This window comes from Danio rerio, chromosome 16 (genome assembly GCF_049306965.1).
Source record: "Danio rerio strain Tuebingen ecotype United States chromosome 16, GRCz12tu, whole genome shotgun sequence".
Lineage (NCBI taxonomy): Eukaryota > Metazoa > Chordata > Actinopteri > Cypriniformes > Danionidae > Danio > Danio rerio.
This window is the reverse complement of record NC_133191.1, coordinates 56,996,876-57,017,551: the sequence shown is the minus strand read 5'-3', so window position 1 is coordinate 57,017,551 and position 20,676 is coordinate 56,996,876. Positions and strand designations below refer to the sequence as shown.

At 37.0% G+C, this 20,676-nt stretch overlaps 2 protein-coding genes across 24 annotated transcripts in view; one reads left to right on the top strand and one right to left on the bottom strand.

The window, feature by feature from the left end:
- LOC101884966 (serine/threonine-protein kinase pim-2) overlaps positions 1 to 20,403 on the bottom strand; it is a 30,229-nt gene extending 9,826 nt beyond the window's left edge. Inside the window, exons 1-4 of one of the 12 annotated variants that reach the window (XM_073925578.1) lie at positions 19,963 to 20,403; positions 3,002 to 3,071; positions 2,590 to 2,927; positions 1,761 to 1,890 (exon numbers count right to left, since the gene is read on the bottom strand). The gene's annotated coding sequence lies outside the window, so the exon portion shown is untranslated. Of the gene's footprint in view, positions 1 to 1,760; positions 1,891 to 2,589; positions 2,928 to 3,001; positions 3,448 to 3,933; positions 4,387 to 19,962 lie in introns of those variants that run through there. The other 11 variants (XM_073925580.1, XM_073925581.1, XM_073925587.1 and 8 more) reach the window with 11 other exon arrangements.
- Positions 4,268 to 18,304, top strand: LOC103911664 (uncharacterized). 12 transcript variants are annotated; one of them, XM_073925548.1, is made up of 17 exons: positions 4,268 to 4,418; positions 6,264 to 6,416; positions 6,820 to 6,963; positions 7,104 to 7,256; positions 7,691 to 7,834; positions 7,975 to 8,118; positions 8,236 to 8,361; positions 8,677 to 8,787; positions 9,214 to 9,360; positions 9,489 to 9,635; positions 9,776 to 9,870; positions 10,003 to 10,053; positions 12,370 to 12,751; positions 13,510 to 13,674; positions 15,666 to 17,101; positions 17,228 to 17,401; positions 17,585 to 18,304. In XM_073925548.1, exons 1-15 carry the CDS (start codon positions 4,289 to 4,291, stop codon positions 15,761 to 15,763), a joined length of 2,190 nt encoding a protein of 729 aa, XP_073781649.1. In that variant the 5' UTR covers positions 4,268 to 4,288; the 3' UTR covers positions 15,764 to 17,101; positions 17,228 to 17,401; positions 17,585 to 18,304. The 12 variants fall into 12 exon arrangements, with proteins under 12 accessions (XP_073781649.1, XP_073781653.1, XP_073781654.1 ...); XM_073925552.1 differs by lacking the exon at positions 7,975 to 8,118 and having other exon boundaries at positions 15,666 to 17,124; positions 17,337 to 17,401; XM_073925553.1 differs by lacking the exon at positions 7,975 to 8,118 and having other exon boundaries at positions 15,666 to 17,314; positions 17,372 to 17,424; positions 17,706 to 18,304.
- Positions 20,404 to 20,676: the final 273 nt, after the last annotated feature.

Below are 20,676 nucleotides of genomic sequence, written 5' to 3'. Positions count from 1 at the left end.
TCGCAGCCAAAAAACGGACCGGCCTACCGGGAATTCTCCCGGTCCTCCCGATTAGCCAATCCGGGCCTGGGTGGGAACAATGATGCTAAAGTATTATGATTAGTGGTAGTGGCTTGTTTTGTCAAATTCAACATACAATTATAGCCCCACTGATCTTCTTGATATAATATAGCAAGTTCAGTCTATAAATTTGGTCATGTTTTGGCACATGCTACACCAGGGGTTCCCAAACTTTTCAGCACCGACCCCTAAAATAACAATGCCAGTGACTTGCGACCTTCAAATTCCTCGGAGGGGGTTATAAATATACAAATGTTGCGAACAAAACAATAGCCCTATATAAACACTACCATATTGACAACACAAAACAATACAACAGTCTAACAACCATATAATTTTTTGTCATTTATTAATTTGTTTAATATTAACCACAGCTACAGAGATAGTTGACAATGTTTTAAGCACAAGTCTATTCTTTCTTTTAATTTTTGAGACCCCCAATCAGAGATCATTCTCAAATTTCAGTTGTGGCCTGTATTTATTTTTAATGTGTTTGATTGCCATAAAGGTGTCAAAGTTTAACCTGGTGCTATAAAATCAATCTGCTGCAGCTGACGCTTTTTTTCTTTGTTAATAATCTAACCTAAACACACCAATCATATGCAAAAAAAAAAATAATAATTAAGGGCTGATAGCTTTTCATTTGCATGTTGTTTTTTTTTTTTTTACTATTAAAAACAACCATTTTATCTTCTGTAGGTTATGATTAAAATATAATTCAAATAGTTTAATCAAATGTATTTGACTTTGAAATCACCAATTGACTAGACTTATAGTATAAACACACACAACGGCACACAAACACTCTCTCAAAGGAGCCGCATCCCATTTTTAATCATTACAGACACTTGTTGACTGACTGTTTACACAAAACACGCATGCTTGTACTGGCGTGACGTGGAGCCGATCCGCGAATCACAGCACATTATGACGATGACCAATCAGAGTCACTTAAGGGCGGGCCTTTCACAGGAACTAGGAAATATGTCAGTCGTTTTCATGTTAGCTGAGTAGCTGTGTATAATCAAAGTGAGATTTATGACAAAATAACATGATTTCCCTCAAGTGAAACATGAGCACACATTGCTTTGCATCTTATTAACACAACCAAGCCTTCAAATTACTTTCTGGACCACCCCTTTAAGAGTGACATTTAAAGGCTTAACTAGGTTAATTAGGTTAACTAGGCAGGTTAGGGTAATTAGGCAAGTTATTGTACAATGATGGTTTGTTCTATAGACTATCAGGAAAAAATATAGCTTAAAGGGGCTAATAATATTGACCTTAAAATGATGATTAAAAAATAAAAACTGATTTTACTCTAGCCGAAATAAAACAAATAAAACTTTCTCTAAAAGAAAAATATTATCAGACACAGTGAAAATGTCCTTGCTCTGTTAAACATCATTTGGAAAATATTTAAAAAAGAAAAAAAAATCAAAGGGGGGCGAATAATTCTGACTTCAACTGTATATTTAAATATGTATTTATTTACTTATTTATTTATTTATTTATTTATTTACTTATTTATTTATTTATACATAGAAATATGCATATAAACAATGAGAATTATACTTAACATTAAAACCTTTACATTATAAAATAATAGTTTACATCTAAATAAACACTGACGTGTCTTCTTCAGAAACATTCCCAGTTTCAAACATTTGCAAAAGGTAAGGAATAAACTCTCTCTGTACCCGTAGAGCTGGACGGTCCTCAGTGCTGCATCCTGTGTCTGTACCTGTGCAGCTGCTGGTGCCTCTGGAGCAGTGCTGGATCAGGACACCCCATCTTCTTTTGTGACAAATTTCAGCATTGAACCTCCATCTGCAATGCAGAAAAATTGATCATTTAACAAAATACCTCATGACACACCATTAAGACAGCGGGATAATCATCATGTTTCTAAACTTTAACCAAAATGTGGATTTAACTTGCACAAAAAACTACCCCTTGCTGTCAGTATAAAGCAGACATTTGCCACATTTTACTCTAAGAAATTTGTACTTTTAAACAAACAGTTATTGTTAACCTTCAGAAAAATGTGAACATAGAGAAATCCATGCATTAAAAATGGTTTATGGTCTGTAGCTTAGTAATTTGACTCATTTTATACTATTGAGCTCTTAGAAATCACAGAATGTTAATCAGTTTTGTTATTTCAAACCTACTAAAACAAACCAATGAACGGATGTAAAGACTAAAGTGTCGTTATAGTGAACCAATGAAATATACTCAAAGAGAACAGCAGCAATTAGAAATATAGAAATAGACGAAACAATAAACAACGATAACTGCACTGAATTATAATAAATAATACACACAGTGAAATAACTGTGCAGTGCATGTGTGTGTAGCTGGTGCACAAAGTAAATAATATTAACGGCTTGGTTTATTACGAAAAGCCATAAAACGTCCTATCATAGTTCAAAACACCGCAGCAAAGCAAGAAAATGAATGTAAAAAAACTACAAATGAGGCATATTTGGTGGAGTTGTGGAGAAGGTAAATATTAATTAGCCTCACTAATTTACTTGAATAGGGCTGCACGGTGGTGAAGTGCCGCCTCACGTTCGTCTCACAGCAAAAAGGTCGCTGGTTCGAGCCTCGGCTGGGTCAGTTGGCGTTTCTGCATGGGTTTCCTCCAAGTGCTCCGGTTTCCCCCACAGTCTGAACTCATGTGGTACAGGTGAATTGGGTAGGCTAAATTGTCCATAGTGTATGTATGTGTGTGAATGAGTGTGTGTGTGGATGTTTCCCCGTGATAGGTTGGAGCTGGAAGGGCATCTGCTGTGTAAAACCTATGATGGATAAGTTGGCGGTTCATTCCGCTGTGGCGACCCCAGATTAATAAAGGGACTAAGCTGAAAAGAAAATGAATAAATTTACCTGAACAACAAAAAATGTTTTCCATATTCATAGACATAAGTTACTGTACCTGAAAGGGATGCATAAAATTCATCTTGTGCTATTTTCTTCTTGTTAGCATCAGACTGCTGTTGATTTTCCTGTTGATTATATATCATATGTTTTTATCTATATTCAGTGTATGTAAATGTTACTATACAAATACAGATAAAAAAAAACATTTTTCAGCAACCGAGATGGTGCTTTCCTTCCTGCGGTCAGGCGAGCTAAGTCAAAAGCACCCAGTGAGTTATTTCTAGCCAACGTTAACTTTTCCTTTACTCGCCCATAAACTGCGTATTACAGCACAGCACCAAAGACATAGACCAATACCAATACAGCGAACGCCTTTTGTTATTATATATATATATATCACAGCCCCACACTGTCTGACAATGAAATATAAAAAATAACGACACAAATATCAAAGGAAAGCACCAAAGTAACATGATTTTCGGCTCCGGTTTATTTGTAACTACAAAATAAGAGCCCCTAGTACAGAAAGCACTGTGAGACCTGACATATAAAAATAAGCCAAAAATCCTGCTCATCTTCCCCTAACCGCTCTATGGCACTTTAATTGCCATTATTATTTTGTAGATGACATTTTCAAGACACTTTATTATTCTAATATCTTCCTCTATTCTTTTTGACACCTAAAATACAAATAAATTAATCAATAAAGTTTACCGGTTAGGAATTATTGTAAAAATATCCACATTGTAATTTAAAGATGCCATTTAGTCACTAATGAGATAAATTTTTACTCAAATACTGTGTGTTTGCATTATATCTATGGGTATGATATAGATTACATTACACAAATCTGACTGTTCGGGAATGAATAATTCACCATGTATACCTGCTGTGTCAAATTTGATTTATTTTCAACACAATTTATTCGTAACATAAAAAAATAAGTATTAAGTAATTATGCTCCGTTTTAATCAACAAAACTTTTACCGCGACAACTTGAAAAAGCCTGCGAGCAATGCAATGAGGGCGGCCATTTTGAAAAGGTCAAAAAAGCCCTTCCACTGCCTGCAGTGTCATGAAAATCCACAAGAGGGCAAAATACAAGTATCAAACTATATACATGAGATTTTTAGGCACAAAAATTATCAGGTTGATATTATACAGTCTTATAAACTTGTGTATTAAATATGATACGCGCTACTTTATAGGATAAAGGTCACATAAACCACATACACTCGCGGAAGACGATGTGTTGCTTGGCAACAGCAGAACGCGTTCTAACGGTTGTACAGGGTCTGCTGACGCGCGTTAACTCGGCTTCAGTAATCTGCAGGAACAAGAAATGAAGGTTGATTGTAAAAGTTGCTCTCGGTCGATAAACACATCGAGCAAAACAGTTGAGCGATTTCAGACGATGTCTACAAGACCTTTCGAGTTTCTAGCAGAAAAGGAAAGTTGTAAGACCTTGACGGGTAAGTCCAGACACATGTGTTTCGTATTTGCATGTTTTATATATTATCAGTTTATTTAATACAAAAACACCAGAGTAAAATGCAGATAACCTACTAAGTCGTACTCAAGGGCAAGTAACCGCGTTAAAGTTAGTAATGAATCCATATTTTCTTTTAGTTGAATACCCTGTATACACTTAAATGTATTTAACTCTGACATGATTTGAAATAAAAGAATCAAATCTACTCTGAAAATTGTCTAAATATAATGTGAGACAAAATGTTTAAATCAAATCTAAAATAGTCTAAATTTTATTCTTTATGATTCACAAAATTTGTTTTTTACAGTTATGCCTTTGTTGATTTTATATGCAGTAATAAATCCATATTTTTAGTATATCAGATACGTTGCAAACACTTGTTTTCTTGCACAGCTGGATGTTGGACTCATGAAAAATAATTGTTTGGATTCATTGTAAGTCTTTTTTGATGGGTTATTTGTTTTCACATTTTTTGATGGCATAGCACAAATAAAATAGGACAAATGAGCTCATGTTTGGGACAATTCTGGACTTTTATCAGTGGTGGGCGGATGTTTCGAACCACCGGAACGCCCCCTGGCTATGGGCCTGATTTATAAAGTATAATGATGAAAATGTTCATTTTGATACACGGACAGCTGTACTAATAACAAATTATAAATTCAATTATGCAAAACTGTGACTCAGGACCCAGGTCTAATGTTGGCAACAATCAAACCACATGACAAATACAGGCCCATAGCCAGACTGGTGAAAGAGCTGGTTCTTTGTTTCTCAAAATGTGGACCTTTTTGCAGTTTTTTGCCTCATTTTCTATTTAATCATGAGGCTTGAATACTGCATTTTATATAAATATTGCATTTTAGTGACATTTAAAGCGTGATTAGCTTGTCAGATGGTCATCATAACCACACTTTTCAATCTACCAAAATATTTCCTAAAGATTTAGAATAAATCAATATGAATAAATACTTATGTTTAAAATACATAGTTATTACATCATATGCCATTAATAATATGAATCTGTTAAAGTTTTAAATTAAAAACTGTGGCTTATTGTCATTTATAAGGCAAATAACAAACTGGCCAGCACATTCAACTTTCCTCAGTCAGAATTCGGCCATTTCAATAATAAAAATGAAAACACAACAACAATAAAAGAGCTTCATGACTTTTCTAGCCTTTCCTGTACATTTAATTGAAGATTCATAGATAAGAACAATAACCTAATTAGTATTCAGATGAATTTAAATATGGGCCACTTTTGATGCTTCACACCTTTTTATTGGCCATTTTTTGTTTCAAAAATAAGCTTCAGAATAAAAGTTACTCTGTACATGTTTTCCTGCACAGCTGCATGTTGGACTCATGAAAAATAATAGTTTGCACACTGAATAGCTGAAGTCACACTGATGTGACGTCAACAGATGATTCGGCTTGGTCTTCAAGCATTTTTCAATGGGCTATTTTCACAATTTATGATGATGTAGAAGTCATAATAGGACAATTGAGCTCATGTATAGGACCCCCCCCCTCACCCCGGCTACAGGCATGAAATATGACACAAAAACATGAGAATATTATGTTCATGTTTCATTTAGATTATATACAGACTTGCTACTGTAAATTTATTTTAAAAAAAACTTGATAATGTTTGATATTTATAATATGTGTAGCTAAAAATTTTGACAATTTAAAAGGTGATTTTCCCAATGTTTGGATTTTAAACTCAAATTTTTTATTGAAATCTGGTATGATTTAATGACAATAAAAATCATGATTTAGATTAAGAGTTTATTGTTTGTTGTGTTGTAATCCACATTAGGAGAAAGAGGAATGAAGCGGAAAGTGGACGATACTTTTCACAGGGCTTCTGACAGAAGCAAACCATCTACTCAGCGGAAACGCATCAAAGTTTCAGAAATGGAGAACACGAATGACACAGAGATGACCAGCTTTCAGGATAAAACAAGCTCAGGTGTGTCTCCTGCCACAGATCAACACTTCTACAGTTTCATCAGCTTAAATTTATTACCACTTAAAATTCAGATTTTTTTATTTTGCCAATAGGAAAAAATACATTATATTATTATATTATACATTACATTATTAATTTTTCTATTATGCCCAAAATCATTCAAATATTATATTATGATCATGTTTCATGAAGTTAAGCACTTTCTACTGTAAACATGTCAGAACTCAACTGTTGATTTAAACTTAGTTGGTCAACTTTAAAGGTTTTTTCTCAATCTTTATATTATTTGAGATCGCAACAGAAATCTGGAATGAATTAATGACAATAAATAAACATGATTATCATTATGATTAAATTGATTAATTGAAGAGTTTATTGTTTGTTGTGTTGTCATCCACATTAGGAGGAAGAGGAGTGAAGCGGAAAGCAGATGATGCTTTTCAGAGTGTTTCTGGCGGAGTCAAACCATCTGCCCACCAGAAACGCATCAAAGTTGCAGAGCTGGAGAACACTAGAGAAGACGCCGACACAGAGACGTCCAGCTCAGGTCAGTCCACTCATTATGACTGGAAAATGCTGGAAAACTATTAGCACTGTTGCCATATGTTAAATTCCAGAGTAAAACAAACGCCAATTAATGAAAGAACTGATTATTAATAGTTCATTATTTACTGTAATCCACATTAGGAGGAAGAGGAGTGAAGAGGAAAGCAGATGATGATTTGCAGAGTGTTTCTGACAGAGTCAAACCATACGCTCTGCGGAAACGCATCAAAGCTGCAGAGATGGAGAACATAAGTGACACAGAGATGACCAGCTATGAGAAGAAAACCAGCTCAGGTGTGTCTCCTGCCATACATTAACACTTCTACAGCTTCATCACCATACATTTATCACCACTTAAACTTCTGAAACATGAAGCAGGGTGCAAAGCATTTACTCAGTTAGCTGCTAAATCCAGTGAGCATGCGGATATGTTGGCCAATATGCAAAAAATACATTGTCTGGATCAAAATGATTGATTTATCTATTATGCCCAAAATCATTCAAATATTATATTATGATCATGTTTCATGAAGTTAAGCACTTTCTACTGTAAACATGTCAGAACTCAACTGTTGATTTAAACTTAGTTGGTCAACTTTAAAGGTGATTTTCTCAATCTTTATATTATTTGAGATCGCAACAGAAATCTGGAATGAATTAGTGACAATAAATAAACATGATTGATTAATTGAAGAGTTTATTGTTTGTTGTGTTGTCATCCACATTAGGAGGAAGAGGAGTGAAGCGGAAAGCAGATGATGCTTTTCAGAGTGTTTCTGGCGGAGTCAAACCATCTGCTCTGCGGAAACGCATCAAAGTTTCAGAGCTGGAGAACACAAGAGAAGACGCCGACACAGAGCCGTCCAGCTCAGGTCAGTCCACTCATTATGACTGGAAAATGCTGGAAAACTATTAGCACTGTTGCCATATGTTAAATCCCAGAGTAAAACAAACGCCAATTAATGAAAGAACTGATTATTAATACTTAATTATTTACTGTAATCCACATTAGGAGGAAGAGGAGTGAAGCGGAAAGCGGATGATGATTTGCAGAGTGTTTCTGACAGAGTCAAACTATACGCTCTGCGGAAACGCATCAAAGCTGCAGAGATGGAGAACACAAGAGAAGACGCCGACACAGAGCCGTCCAGCTCAGGTCAGTCCACTCTTTATGACTGGAAAATGCCATATGTTAAATCCCAGAGTAAAATAAAAGCCAATTAATGAAAGAACTGATTATTAATAGTTAATTATTTACTGTAATCCACATTAGGAGGAAGAGGAGTGAAGAGGAAAGCGGATGATGATTTGCAGAGTGTTTCTGATAGAGTCAAACCATACGCTCTGCGGAAACGCATCAAAGCTGCAGAGACGTGCAGCGATGAGAACAGCCGCTCAGGTCAGTCTCCCGTCACTCTTCTACAGTTGTATGAGCATATATTTGTCAGCTTAAAGGCACAGTGCACGACGACGCAAAGCAGCAGAGCTTTTATTATGCCACAGTCCAGCGCGTCTGGTTCTTCAGCTCGTGATCACGTGTGCTGTTTTATCAGACTAAATACTTTTCAGGCTTCTGTTATAATGCTGCTCTGTGCTGTCAAAACATCTGGAAACTATTAGCACTGCTGCCATTTGAACAGATCCCCAAATACAATAAATGCCAATTAATGAAAGAACTGCTCAATAATAATGCATTATTGACTGTAATCCACAGAAGTTCCAAGAGGACAGAAGAGAAAGGCTGGATGTCTAGATCAGGACAGCAGAAGTCTGGACACAGTTGCTGCCAAACGAGTGAAAACAGCAGCAGAAGACAGCAGCTCAGGTCAGTGTGCATTATGAGGCTGTAGAGGCGCTATATGGACATATATGATAATATTACGATATTTTAAAGAAAATCCTGATTCATGATTTGATCAAAGCTCTTTTGTGATGTTGGTTTTATTTTCAATTTCATTATCTGTACATTTGTTTTGAGTTATTTTTGTGGATATAGTTTGAGTTATTTCTGTCACGTGACTGAAAACTCTGAATGTGCGCTCTGATCCGCTAATTCAGTCTATTAATTTAGCTTACTTTTTATTGCTTCAATAATCTTTTATCCTCTTACATGTGATTTTCTCAATATTTAGAATTTTGAACCCTCAGATTCCAGATATTCAACATAAATCTGGAATGAAGATATGGCAATAAAAAACATGATGGTTTTCATTGGAGAGTTTATTCTTGCTTGTGTTGTGATCCACATTAGGAGGAAGAGGAGAGAAGCGGAAAGCGGATGATGATTTTCAGAGTGATTCTGATGGAGGCAAACCATCTGCCCATCGGAAACGCATCAAAGTTTCAGGGATGACGCCGATCACAAGAGAAGACGCCGACACAGAGACGTCCAGCTCAGGTCAGTTCACCCTTTATGACTTGACACTGCTGCCATTTGAGCTGACAGTTAAATCCCAGATTAAAATGATGCCAATTAATGAAAGAACTGCTCATTAATAATACAATATTGACTGTAATCCACATCAGCTCCAAGAGGACAGAAGAGAAAGGCTGGATGTCTAGATCAGGACAGCAGAAATGAGGACACAGTGGCTGCCAAACAAACGAAAGCAACACAGACCGAATATTGCGGCTGCAGCGGTTGGAAAAATGCAAAAGAATACAGCAGCTCAGGTCTGTCTTCTGTGATAATGTTTTCTGTCTAATCTGCAGTCGGGTTTTGGATTATTTTTCAGAGTTTTACAGAAATATCTCAGGATTAGAGCAGAACACTCACAGAAATGATGTCATAAATGTGATTTACTTTTCTCCAGGGTCTATACTTGACAAATATGTGCTTGGAAAGAAGCTGGGACAGGGATACGGTGGCACTGTCTATCTGGCTACACGGAAATCTGACGGCCAGAAGGTAACGTTCACTTGTGTGTGTGTGTGTGTGTGTGTGATGCATGTTGTCAGAAACACAATGTCCCGCTTTATGCAGGTCAGATCAGACATCTTTCTGGCTTAAATAAGTTTTGACTTTATGCTTTCTTTGCAGGTTGCCATAAAGGTTGTGAATAAGAAGTATTACGGAGTGTTGTGCCACGTGGTAAGTATGCATACTCTACTGAAAATATATGAAGAGAACAGATGACCTCCATGTTGTTTGTCATTTTGAGTCTTGTTTTTATGTTGTACATTGAAGGGTACAAATGCAAACAACACACTTTATTGAAATGGCTGAAACTGCACGTGTTTAGTCATTTCCAGAAATCTTGTGTTTACTGAGAATATTACAGAGTTTCTGGAAATGTCTAAAACTGGGGGTTTTCTGTTTCTGCAGATGAACTGTGGAGCACAAAACCAGTCATAATGTCCGGAAACTGAGATTTGCGAATCATCTGAAAGATCAATAAAGAAGCTTTTCAATAATGTTTGCTTTGTTAGAACAATATTGATGGAGATGCGGCTGTTTGACAATCTGGAACGTGAAGAAAATCTGAATATTGGGAAAATCAGCTTTAAAGTTAATAATTTAAACAAAATTCCACACATTTCCATGTAAACTACATATGATAATAGTAGCACAACAATAAGAAATGCAAAAATTATATATTGGAACAATCTTTACGTAATTAAAGTCATAATTTTGAGTTTTCCTCAAAATATATCTGCGTGACAAAAGACTGGTTTTGTGGTCCAGGGTCACATGTAGTGTTGAATTTGAGTTAATATGTGAAAACAGCTCTGTTTCCATCCACCTGTTTCATGCGCGTTTAGGATTATCACATAAACAAAGCTTTATGAATATGCTAAGATGCACATGCATGTTCTTATGCGCGTAATTGACTAGAATCAACTCTTTATTCCACACGAAATAATGTGCATAAACTAGGTTAGAAGCATTTTTATTGAATAAATTCCAGCATGCACATTAAAGGGCCATTAAACCCCCCACTTTCTGTTCAAGTCCACCCAGGCCCGGATTGGCTAATCGGGAGGACCGGGAGAATTCCCGGTGGGCCGGTCCGTTTTTTGGCCGCGAGGGCCGGTGTCCCTAGCTCCAGAATCTGTTGCTCTCAGCAGTCACACTTTTTAAATATAATTTATTTATTTACTTGACCACAGCCTTCTTATTTATTATTTTACCGCAGCTCTGCTCTTGTTATCTATTTTGTCGTAACCTCGTAATATAACTAGATAAGTCACTAATAAACGTACAGCTGTTGTGGTACAGTGGTTAGCACGTTAGGTTAAGACTCAGTCAACCAGGGTTCGATCCTTGTCTATGAAGGTTTTTTTTTTTTTCATTTTTATTGTTAAGACATATAATACTGTTCCATATAATAAGTTCCAAAACAGCTGTTTTCTAAAAAAAAAAAAAAAAAAAAGACATGATAGTGTAATTAGAAACTGAATTGGAAATGACCTTATTTTAAGATGGTCAGTGGTGAACTGAGGTGGGCCGGTCTAAGGCTTGAAACTCCAGGGCTGAAAAAGAGTCCCACTCCGGCCCTGAGTCCACCTCAGAATATTTTTCAAAAAATGCATCCTAATGGGTGTGGAGCTCTGGTCATCAGAGCCGGGGAAAAGAGGTGAGCGAACTGTTGTCAGTCGGCTCACGATATGAGACACAAACTGTGAGCAGAGCCATGATTTTATAGTTTACAAAGATAATATGCAAAGAAACAAACAGTAATTTAATGCCCTGCTACATTTGTAATTAGTAATGTCATACACACACAACCACAATTTATATCATTATAAAGATAATCGTGTTTGATTTTGATGAAATGAGCTGAAAAAAGCTCAAAATTATCCAGTTTTCCTCACAATTAAAGCTAACAGTTGCTAACAGTGTAGTAAGTGATGCTCAACACAAACAAATCTGTTCAAATCTAAAAAAAAATACACCAAAAAATATAGTTATAAAAGGTCATATGATGATATAAATGTGTGTTTGAGGGTCTTTGCGTCATTATTGTTTGTTTTCAGCTTTCCATTGTGTCAGATGTGAAATGTTGTGCTGACTGTAAAAGGCCTCAGCCCTCCGTCAGTCCGTCATCACAGTGCTTCAGTATTATCATTCTTCTATTATCATTTCCTCCAGAATTGTCTTGAGCATCTGTCATCTGTCTCCCGTCTCCAAAAGCCACCACATTCACCGCGTTCATTTCGTTTGGTCTTCTTAAGCGAAACTCATTTCTCTGACTGATATTTGCCGCCAGTTTATAAGACAGTGATGATTTTGTTCTCTTTGACTCATTGATGGAAACGCTGATTTATTCGCGAATCTTTATATTCCAGTTTTGCACATAAATGTAATCTGCATCTTTGGATGGAAACACAGCTAGGGACACATTATAATGTCATTTATATATGAGACACTGACATCTAACCTTTTCCTGACTTTATTTTTCTCTAGGCTGGATATAATACGCACGTGATCCCGGAAGCACGTAATATGATGGTCCTCAAGAGACCTCCGCTCTGCCCGCACATCATAGAGCTCTACGAGTACGCCATGGAAGGAAGGAATAACTACCTGGTCATGGAGTACGCGTCCTCGTACATAACCTTGGCTAAACTCTTGAAGAAGAACAATGGCCGCCTGGGTGAAAGTGTTGCGCGGCAGCTGATCATGCAGCTCATTATTGCAACACAGCGCTGCCTTGAGCATGGCATACATCATTTGTCCGTACATAATGAAAACATCCTGGTCAATCCAAAGACCCTGCAGCTCAAGCTGATTGATTTTGGCAACAGTTATTATACTCAAAAAGGCTACTGGAGATCCCCCTATCTTGGTGAGTTGCCTTTTTAGTCCTGCTTATTAAAGGGTTAGTTCACACAAAAATCAAGATAGTTTTAGTAATGAATATCTCTCATGTCGTCCTGAACATCTGAGACCCCTGAACACAAATGAAGGTATTTAAGATGAAATCTGAGAGCTCTATAGACAGCAAGGGTCTATAAAAGGACCCTAAAGCATCCTCAAAACAGACCGTATGCCTTTAGTGGTTCAATCAGAACATTATCAGACTCTGAGAATTGTTTTATTTCCACATAAAGCTAAAATAATGACTTTAATGAACAGGTTCTCACCCTCAGTGTCAGTATATTGCGCATGTTCAGGAGTGCTCTGAGGTCTTCACGCATGTTGCTCTCAGTTGCACTGCTGATGTATCATCTTAGATGCGCCTGTGCTTTCTTCCAATCAGAGGAGGACATCAGCCGTGTACGCCACTACACAGAGCTCTTCTGAGTGTGCGCAATATACTGACACTGAGGACAAGAAACTGTTCAATAAAGTCATGATTTTCAGTTAAACCACTGAAGCCATATATGCTCAGAGAGCTCTCGTGTTTCTTCTAAAACATCTTCATTTGTGTTCAGAAGCTGAGCGTGGGTCTCAGGGGTTTAGGTCGACATGAGGCTGAGTAATTAATAACAATTACTTTTTTGGGTGAACTAACCCTGAATCTGTAACCTCCTGTGTATGTATGGCGATGTCAGGAGGGCAAAGATATTGTAAATTACTAACATGAAAATCTCTCGCCTGCAGGAGTGACAAGATACCGTCAACAGGAGAGGGAACCCTACAGAGCCACTCTTTTTGCTGTTGAATCATATGTCATGGATGTTAGACAACTGCTGTCCTATATGGTCAGTGGATATCCCTGTTTCTCCAAATATGGACGTCCACGATTTCACCCCAGTTTGTCAGCAGGTGAGAAAACGACACTACACATGGTGCAGTTCATGCACCACCTTTAGCGGGGCTGAGTATTTTTCACTCAGCCCCCCTAAAGGTTTTTGGATTAGCACATGAACGGTCCACTAGTATATTATCACCTCAGTCCCCTTTCAATTGTATATGAAAATGGCATTTAAAGTAATGCATTACAATATTCAGGTATTCCTAAAAAAAAAAAGTAACTAGTTGCGTTACTTAGTTACTTTTTAAGGTAAGAAATGCGTTACGTTACTTTTTATCATTTGGCTGAAGCTTGATCTTTTTAAGAATTTGTTTTTTTAAATCTCTTTTTTAGTTGAGGAGCTCTGCAATTAACAACACACGGTATAACCTAAAACTACATTTAAACATCAAAATAAATATTTTAGGATGATGTTATCTGAGAACTTCCTGGCCCCTACATGCCGTATATACAGATTACTGAAAGCTTAAAGCAATGTGTTTGCTAATTTTGTACTATTTGTCTTAATCACTGTCCATTGAGACTATAATCCACTTTTCCTTTTCTTCGATGACTTCAAAATAATAAAGACATTTTCTCATTAACTGCACGATTCATTGTGAATACTTTCAATTTAATTTAGCAATTAATTTTATTAAAAGCTTGTTAAACTAAAAAGTAACTCAAATATTATTATTTATTTTTTGAAGTAATTCGTTACTTTACTTGTTATTTAGAAAAGTAATATTATTACGTAACTCGCGTTACTTATAATGCGTTACTCCAACACTGCCCCAATGTCATGGAGGAGCAATCGGGTTTCCCATCTACTATTTCCTCAGCGCTCCTCTCATCATCACAACTGTTTCCTCCAGCGAACATGTAACTCTTAACAAACATTTCACTATGTTATTTCAAAATGAACTCTGAATATAAAACACATTACGGTGCATGTGGCATTAACTATAGCACACCTTCATGCACAGAACCACTCAGTGAATGCACTCGTTTTAATATCGAGTGACATCAGAGTAAAACGTCATATGCTGTATCGTATTAAAGATGATTTCTTATTTCGACATATATTATGATTATGAAATATGTAAATTAGCCTGTACTATGTTTATATGTTCATAATTAGGCCATTTTGAATGAGAAAAGTGGCGTTTTATTTATTTAATACATGGAAAAATGTATGTGAGTATAGAAAGTGGTTTGTACCACAGTAAACAGGTGTGTTGAGCCTATTTCACTCATTCAGAACTCAAATGGCTCTGCCTGTCTATGAAATACAGTGGAATACTGCTAGCATTCAATTCTGCCATATTAGTCAAACTTTGTGTGTATTTATTTGAAATTATTATCTAAAATGTGTTTATCAGGCCAATATGTATAACAGTTGGACAGGAAACAGCTGGACACTCCTGCCACCATATGTCATGATGTCTGTAAATAAAAGCTGTCAGATTAGATGCACAACTTACTGTCTTTTTTACTATAATTTTCTATAAAATTCATAAATAACATTATTTTAAAAACAAATAAATGCACAATTAAGAAAGCAATTTTCATACAAGTGCTATATAGTCAGTAGATTGCCGCATGTTAAAGGATTTTAAATGCAGATGCAAAAGCGCACGGTAATCCAATGATAATCCCACTTATTACATGGTCATTTTCCAAATTAAAGTAGTATTGCAGCACAATATGTGTTAGCTACATTATCTCGTCTGCTTCTGAGCGTATTTGCGAGTTGGTTGATCCCCATTGGCTCCAGATGAAGCACACGTCCAATGAAAGCTTCAGCAATGGTCACCGAGTTGGTTACTGCTAATGTTTGAGTGTGGCGCATTCATCTGGAACTGTGCTTATAACTGACTGAAACTAACTGTGTATTTAATGATTTTATTGGACAACTTCCAGCCAATCAGAATCAAGAATTTCACTAGACCATTGAATAAATGTCTGTGTTGTATGTAAGAGCATCCATGACTAACATGTTCTCTCTTTAATATTTCTGCAGAATGCAAGGATCTGCTTTGGTGGGTAATCAGATTCCACTCTCGAACAGGACCTGTTTTAGAGGAGATTATAGAGCACAAGTGGTTCAGCATGACGTAGAGCCCATCAGCAGCAGGAAACAGGTTTTCATACTTCCATTTACGTCAAATTGTTTTGCTGTTTTCCGCTTCTGCTTCCCAAATTCTGCACTTCCTCCTGCGAGTGTTGCTGTCAGAGCTGCATGTAAATGAGGGCCGGTTGAAGCGTCTCTATTGGTCCACCAGCTCTAGACCGACTGCTCTTCCTTTAGCTGATCAGGTGAGGAAGGAAGCTGATGTCAGTCTAATGGCGGCCGATGCGCACAGGCGACGCCGGAGATTGAGTGTTAGCGCTAATCCTCAGCTGGGGTAGAATCTGTCTGCGGTAGGACAGCATTAATCATTTGAAATAAGTAAAGGAAAGCAGGTTCATTCACGTTTAGACAGGACGTAGTGTTTTATATGAACTGGGTTAGCACCGACTGTAGAGTAAATAGTCATATTAAGGGAAATAATCACAGATTAATAAATGAAACTGCTGGAAAGGGGGATTTATTAGCATACGGGTGTGCTTTATTTCTATAGCTGTAGGATTAATAGTAAAAGGTAAAGTCTGTATATTATTACTGTAGTGCGTCAATACTTTTGTAAAGACAGAAAGCCTAGTTTAGACAGTCGTCGTAGCTCTGACGGGACTTTAGGCAGGTTTAAGTGAGATAAGCGCATATAACAGGGGCGTCGTGGGCCGGTTTTGAAGGCTTTTTCTCTTTAACAGAGATAGGATAGGGTGGTGTAGATGGCGCTGACGGGGCACGATTATATGGGCGAATAAGCTAGATATAAGAGCCTCCTGCCACAGACATATTTTACCCCAGCTGTGGATTTCTCAGATCTGATGATGATTATTTCCAGTGCTGGTGCTCAAACCTTTCTGCTTTCTTCTTCTTCTCACTTGTTCTACAAGCGAGCGCTGGATGTCTGGGAATTAGCTTTAACATGAACGTTTTAAAAGTAGATCAAGTAGTTTAATACAGGGTTTGGTAAATAACAGCATTTTAGTCAACACTGGGGGATTTAGATAGTGTTTATGGACACAAATGTATTTTAGAGTATGACTTTGTAATATGTTTTATTGATATTATTAAGCTTATTGATAATGTTGTGGAAATCCTGTGCTTGTTTGTAGAAATTCATTGGTCCTCATTGATGAAACGTTTGTAAATATTGGTGTAAGTTAGTCATAGTTAAAGGTTTGATAGTTAATTGTGTTTGTTAATAAATCAGTCAGGATTAGGGTTTAGGGTTAGACATATAGAAAATAGAGGAATAATAATCTTTCAGTAATGAGGCCAAATCTCACCTCTTTCTTTTTCTGCTTTCCCATTTCCTCTAAACATTTGATCTATTTTTTAGGGTTAGGGTGTTTGTTAGGGTTAGGATAGGGTTAGGATAGGGTAAGGGTGTTTGTTAGGGTTAGGATAGGGTAAGGGTGTTTGTTAGGGTTAGGATAGGGTAAGGGTGTTTGTTAGAGTTAGGATAGGGTTAGGTCTTTGTTAGGGTTAGGATAGGGTTAGGGTGTTTGTTAGGGTTAGGATAGGGTAAGGGTGTTTGTTAGGGTTAGGATAGGGTAAGGGTGTTTGTTAGGGTTAGGATAGGGTTAGGGTGTTTGTTAGAGTTAGGATAGGGTTAGGGTGTTTGTTAGGGTTAGGATAGGGTAAGGGTGTTTGTTAGGGTTAGGATAGGGTTAGGATAGGGTAAGGGTGTTTGTTAGAGTTAGGATAGGGTTAGGTCTTTGTTAGGGTTAGGATAGGGTTAGGGTGTTTGTTAGAGTTAGGATAGGGTAAGGGTGTTTGTTAGGGTTAGGATAGGGTAAGGGTGTTTGTTAGGGTTAGGATAGGGTTAGGGTGTTTGTTAGAGTTAGGATAGGGTTAGGGTGTTTGTTAGGGTTAGGATAGGGTAAGGGTTTTTGTTAGGGTTAGGATAGGGTTAGGATAGGGTAGGGGTGTTTGTTAGAGTTAGGATAGGGTGAGGGTGTTTGTTAGAGTTAGGATAGGGTAAGGGTCTTTGTTAGGGTTAGGATAGGGTTAGGTCTTTGTTTTTAGGGTTGTTTTAAACAACATTGATTCATTGTTTTGCTTTATGTTTGGTTTATTTAGTTTCTGTCTTTCTTCTTCTCCATCACTGTTCTGTGAGCACTGCACAGATTGTTATTTAAGAGCGATTGGTAATTATTATACACTTCTCTGTCCTCGCCTGTGCACACCGGCCGTCATTAGAGTGACATCAGCTTTCCTCCTCGCCTGATTGGCTGGAGGAGGAGCTGTCAATCTAGAGCTAATGGACCAATGGGGATGCTTTAGCCGGCCCTTATTTGCATGCAGCTCTGAATGCGACACTCCCAGGAGGAAGTGCACAATGTGGGAAGCAGAAGCGGAAAACAGCATCATGTCAGAAAACAATGGAAGTATGAACTCCTGATGATGTTATTTAGTCACTGACCACATGTGTGCTGCTCTTCCTATGATTTCTGTGAAATTGAGACTATGAACCCTATGGAGTGTGTTGAAGCTGTTTTCTGTTGATCAAACTGTAAACTATTGTCTTCAATAAACTGTATCTCTGACTCCTGCTCTTTGTTCATTACACCGGCTCCTTGCATTAACATAACTGAAATCATTCAGCGTAGTGATACGGGACTGTAATGCACTCAAAACATGCCTGAACTACTTTATCTGTGTGTTTATCTGACAATAAGTGTGAACACAACACAAAACAACACAACAAACATATTTTTACAAACTGCAGACTCAATTTAGCCTTAATATAACAATATTTAACCATCATGTAATGTTTAAAGCACATTGTCAGGCCATTTGTAGGGGTTTTTCAATGTCTGACCACCAAATGTTGAGGTTTACTCACATAACAATGGTTTAAAATGGCAGTCATTAACATCTATAGTATTTTCTTTGCTACTAAAAGTTGATGAGCGCCAGCTAGCAGCATTCTTCAAAATATCTACACTTGTGATCAAAATACTTGAGTAAATTAGCTAAATTTAGTTCTTGGTGAATTGTCCTTCAACCTTTTCTTCAGGACGTCCTCGGCGCAGTTTCATACTTTGGTTAGTGGAACCAAAGAAGACCAACAATTTAGATCTGGCCTATTACTTTACACCACGCTAGTTGACGCTGCAGGGGAATGAGAACTTCTGCTCGCCTCTGGCTGTACCAGCAGGTTTTTGTGTTGTGGGTAGTTTGAGCGCATCACGTCTAGAAACGACTTCATCAATTTTTCCTTAAATGTAAAGATGGGCTTTCCCTCTTAGAGCTTTGCCTTAGAAACTATGTGCTGATGTTTGCATCATCAAGCTTCTCCATCAATCCATCATAGTTATTTAATTTGTTTTTACCAGCAAAGCTCACAATGACAGTCACAAAGCTTAAGTGGTAAAATGTAGGAATACAATATACAATTACAATTAAATAATACGCTGAAATTAATCATAAATCGGGGCGAGTTGTGCCAACTTAACCCAGCCCCTTTGGCACAATTCACCACAGCCTGACAATGAAAGACCTGAATGATCCAACCTCGCTGCGTGCGTATCCTGCATGTTTGCAAACCAGTAATTCATCTATAGATACTAATATCTTAAAAATGAGCGCTAGTAGGATCTAATAAAAAGAATAGTGTCTAATGAGTAAGCACTAGTATCTAAAGTATAGGCACAAGTATCTAATGAACAAGAACTTGTAACTAACGAATAAGTACCAGTACTTCATGGAAAAGATACTATTATCTAAAATAAAAGGTACTAGTAACAAGAAAATAGATGGTGCGGTTATAGATTAAATGTTAAAACGGCTTGCCATATAATTAGTATTACCTATTAAATAGATACTAGTGTCTAACGAATAAGTAGTAGTAGTAGTAGTAGTATCTTAAATAAGTAGTGTCTAGTAAGTAAGCACTAGTATATTTTTATAAAGCACTATATTTAATAAATAACTACTAGTACTTAAAGGAATAAAGATACTAGTATCTAAAAAAAAAAGTACTTGTACATGAAAATAGATCCTAGTGCGGATTATAGATAAAATGTCAATGCGGCTTGCCATAGTGTCTTCTTTGCAGGACGGATGGGTAAATGAAGGGCTCTTTAAAAGTATGTGGTCACATAACCAATTTCTTCTATGGTTCTCTAGAAACAAGGGGTGGAACAACCCTCCTGACATAAATCATCACCCTCTCCCCTGTGTTTAATTAAAGAGAGCTTACCTGTTGTCGAGACGGATGACCGGAAGTTCCGGAAGATAAAGGTGGAGGTACTGAACCTGTGGTGCAGCTTTAAGAAAATAGACATTTCACTGTCCGTTCTCGACAGGAGAACTGTGTGAAGAGACATGTTGAGTCAATGATCGCAGAAATGTCCTCTTGGAGTATCAAATAACTGGTTAGTTCGCTGGATATATCCAATATTGCGTTATTTGCCGTCATTGAGACTCTCGCGAGTTGTGAACAGCTGTCACCGTGGATTGTGGCGATTATTACAGTAAAGAAGTAAGAGAAAGACGCGTTCTAGATAAGGTAAGACCTAACGTTATTATTCGACGTCCTAAGAGTCTGAACTTTCTTTTAAAAAACCGTACTTTTGAGTGTGTAACGCAAGCTTTGTGATAAACTACCGTTATTCCTCTTTAACGGACCGTTATGTTGCCTAGTTACGAGTCCTGTCAATCATCTCCTCACGTCATCCTCGCAGCAGGATAATTATGCATTCAGAAATTAAAATACGTCTAAAATATTGTTGTTCCTTATTAAAATATTGTTTTTCCTGATCAAATTTAACGCAGAAAATGTTGCTTAAATATTGTCCAGTATTCAAACATCTTTACCAAAGCCTCTTTTTTAGATTTTTTTTTTATTTTTTTTATTAAATCTTATAAGAACATACAGAAAGAAAAACAAATTACCGATCAAAGAAACATCTTA

Excerpts from the sequence above, each read along its gene's own strand:
- LOC103911664 (XM_073925548.1), top strand. The coding sequence starts at position 4,289 with ATGAAGGTTGATTGTAAAAGTTGCTCTCGGTCGATAAACACATCGAGC. Across the intron at positions 9,361-9,488 it reads CACAGAGACGTCCAGCTCAG|CTCCAAGAGGACAGAAGAGA; the intron begins GTCAGTTCACCC and ends AATCCACATCAG. Across the intron at positions 9,636-9,775 it reads AAAAGAATACAGCAGCTCAG|GGTCTATACTTGACAAATAT; the intron begins GTCTGTCTTCTG and ends ACTTTTCTCCAG.